This window comes from Mus pahari, chromosome 17 (assembly GCF_900095145.1).
Source record: "Mus pahari chromosome 17, PAHARI_EIJ_v1.1, whole genome shotgun sequence".
Classification (NCBI taxonomy): Eukaryota; Metazoa; Chordata; class Mammalia; order Rodentia; family Muridae; genus Mus; species Mus pahari.
The window spans coordinates 62,546,861-62,556,186 of record NC_034606.1 but is presented as its reverse complement, the minus strand read 5'-3'; the positions used below and the strand labels follow the sequence as shown (position 1 = coordinate 62,556,186).

The 9,326-nt window shown below is 48.2% G+C and overlaps 1 protein-coding gene across 7 annotated transcripts; it reads right to left on the bottom strand.

Moving 5' to 3' along the window:
- Window positions 1-568: 568 nt before the first annotated feature.
- Window positions 569-6,407, bottom strand: Tmem106c (transmembrane protein 106C). 7 transcript variants are annotated; one of them, XM_021217039.1, is made up of 8 exons: window positions 6,297-6,407; window positions 5,566-5,756; window positions 4,307-4,370; window positions 3,543-3,702; window positions 3,310-3,450; window positions 2,742-2,791; window positions 2,218-2,271; window positions 569-1,257 (listed from the first exon to the last, which is right to left on the bottom strand). In XM_021217039.1, the coding sequence occupies exons 2-8, from the start codon at window positions 5,744-5,746 to the stop codon at window positions 1,125-1,127; spliced, it is 783 nt and encodes a 260-aa protein (XP_021072698.1). In that variant the 5' UTR covers window positions 5,747-5,756; window positions 6,297-6,407; the 3' UTR covers window positions 569-1,124. The 7 variants fall into 7 exon arrangements, with proteins under 7 accessions (XP_021072698.1, XP_029403990.1, XP_029403986.1 ...); XM_029548130.1 differs by having other exon boundaries at window positions 6,353-6,395; XM_029548126.1 differs by having other exon boundaries at window positions 5,566-5,826; window positions 6,128-6,375.
- Between the last annotated feature and the right edge of the window lie 2,919 nt (window positions 6,408-9,326).

Below are 9,326 nucleotides of genomic sequence, written 5' to 3'. Positions count from 1 at the left end.
TGGCACAGGTATAGTGCTAAGCCCTGCTTTTGGTAACTAGATCACAGTTATCAGTGGACTAGTTATGACCTCTTAGTTTGAAGACTCAAACGGTGAAGTCATTAGACAAATACTGGAAATGAAGCAAGGCGAATGGGGGCAAGACCTAGGATTAAGCTTCGTCATAGTCACCTGCTGCTTAGCTGGCGTGCAGTGTGAGGCTGAAGCCCACCTCAGCTGAGCATTGGACCAGACCACTTCCGGGCGGGTTAGAGTGCAGAGGAGGCTGGAAGAGGTTGCTGCTCCTCAACCCCCCCCCCCCCGCCCCCCAAGCAGTTTCCTTCCTCGGGCATCTCTGCCTGTCTTTTCCAGCCTCCAGGGGGCACTGTGGGCTCTGATCTGGAACTGAGACCTGCTGTCCCGCACACTGGACGGTGAGACTGCTCCGAAGGTGCTCCTTGGGGTCAAGGAAGACACAGTTGGGATGCTCTCCCTGTTCTTCCCTCAACACCCCCTGAGGTATTCCCCCCTTAGGAAGCAGCTCTAGGTTTCTCTTACAGGTGCCGACAAAAGCATTCAGGCAGTCAGGGACAGTGCAGATCAATCAAAAGCGGGGTTTATTTTTCTATCAAATTTCCAATCCGTATCTAGCCAGTGGATCAAAGGGCCGTCAAGCCCTTCGAATAGACCCTTGGGGGAAAACTGTAATCACTTTGTATGGGGAAGGAAAAGAAATACCAAAACCTTTCCAAAAGGCCGGGGGTGGGGGGCGGGAGGGGGCAGTATTAGGGAACAGACGCAGAGGCAGCCACTGAGGGCTCACCAGTGTCCTGGAAACCACATCCATACGTCTGCAACTGCACTAGCATCCTACCTTCATGTTACTCTGGTCTGAAAACCTAGAACCCTGGTTAATCTCAAATTATAACGACTCGAGAGCAGCCAAAATATCTGAATCCAATTCTTCAACCTGTAGTTGAGTGCTAACTATTCACTAGGCACTGGACAGTGGTTTCCTTGGAAGGGCAGCTTCCCCCTAAGTGCGGGAGGATGCTTTCCGAGGGTTGAGAGTCGTTTCTTCTTCCTCCTCCACTTACACCATATGGTAAGTGGGCCAGCCATAGGGACAGATGTTAGGCTTCCTTCTATAGGTGTGGCCCCCGAGGAACCAAGAACAGGCTCTGAGCAGCTGTGGAATTCCCCCCACAATCCACATAGTGCTGTGTCTCCAAGGTGCTCTGGGATATGTGGCCGATGTATGAAATCTTCACAGAAGTCCTAGCAAAAAGAAAACAGTGAAGAGACTAAAGAGACAGGAAGGGCTGCCCAGGGAATTTCTTACAAGTTGAGTGGCCCAGGCTCCTATCTTTGTGGTTATGTAACCATTAGGCCAGAGGACCTTTCTGGTTATTCCAAAAACCTTGTCATGAAGTGACCTTCTGGACTGTTTCTTAAGCAGGGATGATATGACGCAGGAGCCCACAGAGGGGCTTCTGGCCCCACCTGGGCACCGCGCCTTGAGTCATCACAACTGAGTGGGGCAGAGGCGAGGGATGTCACTCCAAAGCATTCACAGTCACTGACGACAGAGAACTGGTGACACTGGTGAAAAGCTGAGAAACCTCACTCGAATCCCCAGATTTCCAACGTCTGTCATCTCTACAGTGAACAGCAGCCATCCCAGCACTAACAGCTGACCCCTGAGGGTAAATACTCACTGCTTACACCATGAGAAAGCTAGGCTCTTCTTTATTCTTTCCGATTCTGACAGGATCACTCGTTTAGTGAAACTAGAACCCATTTCATACGGAATATCTCTTTTAACGTTTTAGAAAATAGTTATTTCGTGTGTTCAGGTGTTTTTCCCTGCATGTGTGACTGTACGCAATGTGTATGTGTGGTACCCACAGAGGCTAGAAGAACACATCGATCCCCTGAAACTGGAGTTACGGACAACTGTGAGCTGACACAGGAATGCTAGGAATCAAGCCGGGGTCCTCTAGAAAAGCAACCAGCGCTCTTAACCAGCTCTCCAAACAGTATGTTTAAGTCTTCAGTGGGAATCTGGCAGCCTGTGCTGGGGTTCTGGACTCCGCCCCCCGAGAGTCTCCTGAGGCTGAGCCACAGGACAGGTGAGGGGGTCTCCTGTCAGCCACGTGGCTCCAGCAAGTGTGGGAAGCTCAAGGGCAGTCCAGGCTCAAGGCTCAAGGCTGGCAGGAGGGAGGGCAGAGGACCTACCTCATGAAGATCACAATGTTGTGTACCCAGATGGCAGGGAGTGTGCAGTAGAAGCTGTGGGTCGCAAACACAGACACGGGACACGGTCACCTGATTGACAATGGAGCAGCAGCCCAGGAATGGTGGGGACTTAGAGGGCAGTGGAGTTACACTGTCAAACTATGTGGGGTACCTTCTCTTTCCCAGGCCTGCCCTTCAAACCGACATGCTGCCAAGGACCATGGTTCTGAGCCCCACAAGGTGTCCTCTGCAGCCCTCCACACCATACCCCTGCTTTTCAAAGCTGTTGTCTATTTACACGCTAGGGCTGTAGGCTGTTTCTAGTGGTTAATACTCTCTTTAGAAAGCTCAGAACTTTAGTCACGTCACAGTGACATCTCCTTCCAAAACCCCTGCAGAAAGCCAAAGCTAGGGAGTCCACAGGCCAGATCTGGGGCTCACAGCAGAGCCAGGGACATGGTCACTTGAGGAGGACTCGGAATCTCTCCAGGCAGATAGCGTAATACAGAGAACCCCGTCCTTACTACACATAGGAAGACGGTCCTCCCACCTCAGCCTTCATGGTAAAATTCACCTGAAAATAAAATAAGACCCGCGTCAGCCTGTGATAGGCAAGCCTCTCACAACAGTATTAATGGGATCAACCCACAACTGCTGGACCATTCTTCCATCACATACAAAGCATCTTCCTAAAGCAGCCTAGGAGACTGAAATAAATACCTCGGGGCCCTTCCCCTAGGGGCCAGGGGCCTCACGCTTCAGGCTATAGTCCCACCTCCTTTTGATTTGGTGACTCTCTTTCTCTCACCAATTCTTTCACTCTCCAAGTGTGTAAATGTTAGCCATTCCTGTCCCTTCCCAACTGTCCATCATTACAGGTCTTCGGTGGGTGGAAGAGAGGAATGGGAAGGAACTGCAGCATCCCCACAGCATCCCCGCAGCATCCCCTCAGCATCCCCACAGCATCCCCGCAGCATCCCCTCAGCATCCCCACAGCATCCCCACAGCATCCCCGCAGCATCCCCGCAGCATCCCCACAGCATCCGCTCTCCTCCTTAGCACGCTGGCAGAGGCCCATCAGCAATGACATACCAGGTGCTCACTCCGAGGGGCAATGAGGGAGACGTTTGTGGTTGTGTACGAGCCAACCACAGCCTTCATGTACTGAATCTGGCTGAACAGGTTGGTGACCGCCACAGGATAGAAGTTGGAGTTCCTGATCTTCAGGGTGGTCTGGGAAGGGCAAGGGATGAAGTGCCAGGTAAGTGTCCTGGTCCAAGGCTGGCAAGTGCACACAGGCCAGGAAGCGAGGCCCTACATCTTACCGTGACATCGAGGACCACAAGGGAGTCCTGTTTGTTAAACGTGACTTTTGTCACTTTGATGCCATTATCGTCCACGAGGACCGAGTGAGGAAACAGAAAGAAGAACACCAGGCCAGATGCCAGGAGACACAGCAGGACCGACAGGAGGACATACTGTTTCCTGCAAACAACAGCACAGGGCCACTGTGGGCGCTCAGATACCAGATTCCAGAACCTAAGTGGTCCTGATTAATGCAATACTGATGCACTGAAAGGAAGCAAACAGAATCAGGAACCACAGACTGGGCGCAGAGCAATGGGGCAAGAAAAGGCCCTTCAGCCCTTCTGAACACCATTCGCCCTCCAAAGAGAAATCGATGCTTTTATCTCCTAAATATCTGCTCATCTCCCAGGATGGCCTCTTTTCCCAATCCCTTCCTTTCAGTTGACCCTTAAGACATTTCTAGCTTCACATTTCTTTGCCCAGACTGTAACACAGGCAGGGACATTTCACTTAAGCAAAAGTTCTAGAGGAAATAGGGAGGGCTAGGCTAGTTCAGTGGAAAAATGCTTGTCTAGTAAGTGAGAGGGCCTGGGTTCAAGTCTTACTATCACCAATAAATAAATAGTAAATAGGTAATAATCATAAATAAGTGGATAAAGAAAATAAGGAAATGGGGCAGATATAAGAACAGACATCTTTCTCAAATATTAATTGGTATTCTTTCATAGAGAGGAGTCGGGAACAGAAGAAGGTATTGGCAGATGAGAGCCAGCCAACTCACGTTCTCTGAGGACGCAACCTCTGGTCACTGTGGGGGATCAAAGCCACCAACTCATTGACTTGCTCTAGAAAAGCAGCAAAGACTCATGCTGTAAGTCCCACCTATGGGTGGCCCTTCTTGTCACATTTCGATGCTAACTGGCACAGCTGAGATTCATCTGGGATTAGACACCGAAATGTACATTTTTGGTTGGACGAAGGAACAGGTAAATGTAGAAATAGGAAAAGAAAAGCTGAAGAGGGTGGGGGGGAGAAACACATTTACCTATGGAGACCGCCACAAACTGTAAAACTTCTACCAGCACCATGGGGCTGTGGCACTGAGGCTGGGGCGGGCTCTTGCCTTTGCTGTCTTTGACGAAGTCTCTGGACGTCTTAAAGCCATTGTCACTTTTCACTTGGAGCTTTGCATGGTTTCCAAGGTTCTTAAAAGCTCTAAACTCTGTGACTCCCCCAACCCCTAGGGTCCAACTTAGTGGCAGCTGTTGCTACAGATAATCCAGGCCCCACCCCTGAGCCGACTGTCACTCCCCACCCCTGGTATTCTGCTACTGCTCATGGTGCCTTTTTTGGTAAAGGAACTGCTAGAATAGCTCCTTCACAATGCTGTGGCCATCCTTACGAGCAAGAACAATAGAGAAACATCCTTGTCAACAAATCCCACAGCAGAGAAATAAATATTCCAAACCAGAGAGAGGCTAGGAACCTAGAGAGGCCTGGGAAAATGTCTCAGTGGATACAGATGAGATTAGCTTGGCCCGTGGGACGTGTCTGTGAGTGATTTTCTTAACTGGGTTTACTGAAATGGGAAGACCTTCCCTAAATGTGGGTGGCACCCATTTCATAGGCTGTGTCTGAATGAAGGGGAACCCAGGTACCAGCACTCCTCTCTCGCTGTTTCCTATAAGGTGACATAAGCGATCTTAAATTGCTGCTGTTGTGTAACTTGTCCTCAGTGATGGACCTGGATCTGTGAATCAGAATAAACCTTAATCTCCTAAATTGCCATTGTCAGAGTATTTTATCAGAGCAACCAGAAAAGAAACCAAGGCATTAATAAAGGAGTAGAAGTGAAGAAGAGAAAGGGTTCCGAGTGTAAGATTTAAAAAACAAAAAAACCCTGGAGTCTGTCCATTTATCAGGGCAGCGGAGCTGGTTACAATTCAGGGCGGACTATGACTATGGAGGGCTGGCTGGAGCAGATGCCAGAGCGCTGCTTTCCTCTTTCCGTGATGGCAGGTGATGGCCGACGGGTCTCACCTGCTGGGATGTAGCCTGCTCCCTGGCAGGTGTGACAGGTGATGCTATTTCTCCCAGTGAACTCCACATAGGGAAACTGAGCGATGGCTTCCTCCTGATCTCTATCAGCCAGCACGTCCTCCGGGTTGTCATCCTTCTTTCGCTGACAAAAAGTGAGGGCAGAGGAGTGCTGAGACCCCATGTGTCATCTCCTATATGGGGAGGGAGGTGGGAGTGGAAGTGGAGGTGGTGAGCGCGTGTTAAGTGTCCATATGGGCCGCTCTAGGGGTAAAAAAAAAAAAAAAAAATCACTTCTGCATCAAGTGCAAAATACTGAGCGAGAGGCTGTGGTTGTAAGTGTGTGCCTGTGTGCCCAACACCGGCAGTTCTTACTGCGGCCCTCATTTTGCAGCAGTGTCCCGTGTCGTGTCTCCGCTCCCCCAGCCCCCACTCCCCGGACTAGGACAGCCCTCGTTGTATTAGGCTCTCTGCCCCAAGACCCCATCTCCCATCGTGTCGTCCCCCCCACCCCCCGCCTCTTCCTCCCCACTGTTTGCAAAGTCAAAAGGCAAACAGGCTGCACCTCGGGCAAACAAACAACAGGCACCAAATTAATTAAAGGCCTCAGCGATCCCCATTCTCCTCCACTCCCAGCCGAGGAGGCGGGCTCAGGTCACGCCCCCGCACAAAAAAAAGCAACGTTCCGAACGCGTTCAGGCCTCCGAGGCTCGGGAACGCGGGCGCCCCCGGACCTGCGGCGCACCAACTCCAGGCAGTTACTCCCTCCCGGGACCACTCCTCCCTCCACCTGCCCGCTCCAGCGAGTCCTCGGCGCGCCTCCGCCCGTGCGCACGCGCAGAACCGCAAGCCCGCCGGAGGACCCGGGCGAGCGCCTGCGCCTGCGCCCTGAGCTCCGGCGCGGCCCTCCCGCCGCGCAGCGGCAGCGCACCTAGCCACCGGTAGAGGGCGACAGAGAACAACGGAGGTGCTCGGAGACAGAACGACGCTCCTCTGTACCCCCAAGATCTGAGCTTCCGGATCAGAGCGCTTCTGTGCAAGAGGAGGAGGGCCAAAGCCATTCTCTCCGCACTCGGAGTGTAAAGAAACCCAAATTCTAGAACCTGTACTAGGTCCCGGCAGAAGATCTGAATGCCTATAGAGCTTATGGAGAGCCATTGTGACAAGGGGCCTGATCGGAGGGCAGCTTCCATCGGAGTCCTGCTGGCTAGTCAAACGAATGAAGCCCAAAGCTAAGTTTTGCAAGCCGATCCTATTTCAGAACCACTATCCACACACAAAAAAAAGTGAGACGGATAGAAAAGGTTTGAGAGCTCCTCCGAAAGCTAAAGTGCCACAGAAGCGAAATGAAACCGGCGAAGAGGGCTAAAGATGACTTTGGGAGCTCTGTGTGATGGTGCATGGGGCTTCCAGCATCTGAGAGATAGCAGGATCGTCACAAATTCAAATTAGCCTAGAACTTGAGTTTGAGGCCAGCCAGCAAAGTGAGACCCTGTTTTAACAACAGCAAGAGAAGACTTATTTTATTTAAATGACGACCCTGTAGCCGTCTTCAGACACACCAGACAAGGGCGTCAGATGGTTGTGAGCCACCATGTGGTTGCTTGGAATTGAACTGAGGAGCCCAAGAAGACTTACTTTGATGTTCTGAAACTGGATGAATGAAGGACCCGTGTGAGCAGAGGTTGGCCATCTTCTACCTCTCTGTTTCCGTGTATCACTGTGAGGAATGTGGATGGTCCTTATAATTGTCTGGAGCCGTATCTAACTGCTGGCCAACGTTAGCTCGTCGAACCTTAAGATGAATCCAAGAGCAACCACCCTGCTTCCACCTTTGTCCCTCAACTATTTCCTGAAATGTTTTTACACAACTCTTTCTGTGACATTTTCAAACTACTTCTCCGTCTCTCCCCCACCCCTTTTAGATTTATTTATTTCTTGTATGTATGTGAGTACACTGTAGCTGTCTTCAGGCACACCAGAAGAGGGCACGGGATCCCAGATGGTTGTGAACCGCGGTGTGGATCCCAGATGGTTGCTGGGAATTGAGCTCAGGACCTCTGGGAGATGATCAATGATCTTAACTACTAAGACATCTCTCCAGCCCTACTTCTATGTCTCTTACTTAAATAAATCTGATGATATTGGGAGAAATAAAGACTAAGCTAAAAACATATTGTTCGGTTCCCACTTGCAGTCAATGAACTCTGTGATACTGTTCTGGCCGGTTTGGGGGAAGGCTGTAGATTTTTTTCTAGTGAATATTCTGTATCTCCTTAAAGTAGATAGAGACTCAGCTGATCCTCTCTCTCTTCCTGTTTGGACCGTGAGCTTGGTATTAGAGATTAAAGTAGCGGTGTTGTGACCAAGAGGCCATGAGAAACTCTGAACAGAAGTATAAAAGAAATCTGGTCCCTGATAGAATTCCAATCTTCCTAGATTTCATGTCCTCACAGTGGGACACAATCCTAATAAATACAGACATGGCACAAATAAAAAGGAACGACTTGGTCTGTTAGTTGGTCTTGGTTTTGGAGTTTTTGTTTGTTTGGTTTAATTTGGTCTTTTGTTTTTTGTTTTTTATTCTGAGATTCATGTAATTTCTTAAAATTTATTATTATTATTTTTTAAAGATTTATTTATTTACTATATGTAAGTACACTGTAGCTGTCTTCAGACACTCCAGAAGAGGGAGTCAGATCTTGTTACGGATGGTTATGAGCCACCATGTGGTTGCTGGGATTTGAACTCCGGACCTTCGGAAGAGCAGTCGGGTGCTCTTACCCACTGAGCCATCTCACCGGCCCCCAATTTTTTATTATTTAAATGCATTTTATACAGCAAACAATAATATGGAGTATTTTGAGAATCAAATAATACATAAAAATGGGTTAAACTTTTATATTCATAGCCTTTTATACCCTAAAAATATCATTAATGAAGATTTAATGCTATCCATAACGGAGGATCGTATATCTAATGTCGAATACTAAATTGTCTCAAAACATACAAAATATTCTATTGCAATTAAGCATAGTAAAAGGGCATAAATATTAAAAATGAGTCATTAAGAAATATATTCAAGGGGCTGGAGAGATGGCTCAGTGGTTAAGAGCATTGACGGCTCTTCTGAAGAGCCTAAGTTTGAATCCCAGCAACCGCATGGTGGCTCACAGCCATCCTTAGGGAGATCTGACTCCCTCTTCTGGAGTCTCTGAAGATAGGTACAGTGTACTTACAAATAAATAAATCTTAAAAAAAAAAAAGAAATATATTCAAAAGCCCTTATATGATACAACCTGACATAGTGAGAGAGTATTTAAAACATTATATATTGCGTACATTGTCTAACAATAGGTTTACTTTAAAAAGATTATCCGAGTTTCTAGGAGAGAAATTATTTTATCAGTAAGTATATTTTAAAAATTTCAAAATAGCAAAAACTCTTTGGAGTTAAACATTAAGAAAATGCTAAGTTCAAGCACAGTGAGAAGAATTATTAATAATATTTCCATGATGCTTGTAGAACATGATTTTAATATTTTCAACTGTTAATGTCACAAACAACATTTTAAGATATACTTCATTGTTATGTCTCCTTTTTCATTTCTGATTTTATTAATTTGGATGCTGTCCTTGTGCCCTCTGGTCAGTCTGGCTAAGGGATTACATATCCCGTTGATTTTCTCAAAAGAACCAGCTCCTGGTTTGGTTGATTCTTTGTATTGTTCTTTTTGTTTCTATTTGGTTGATTTCAGCCCTGA

Excerpts from the sequence above, each read along its gene's own strand:
- Tmem106c (XM_021217039.1), bottom strand. The coding sequence starts at position 5,746 with ATGGGGTCTCAGCACTCCTCTGCCCTCACTTTTTGTCAGCGAAAGAAG. Across the intron at positions 4,371-5,565 it reads AGCAGGCTACATCCCAGCAG|AGCAAGTCAATGAGTTGGTG; the intron begins GTGAGACCCGTC and ends CTGCTTTTCTAG. Across the intron at positions 2,792-3,309 it reads CCCCTCGGAGTGAGCACCTG|GTGAATTTTACCATGAAGGC; the intron begins GTATGTCATTGC and ends TTTTATTTTCAG.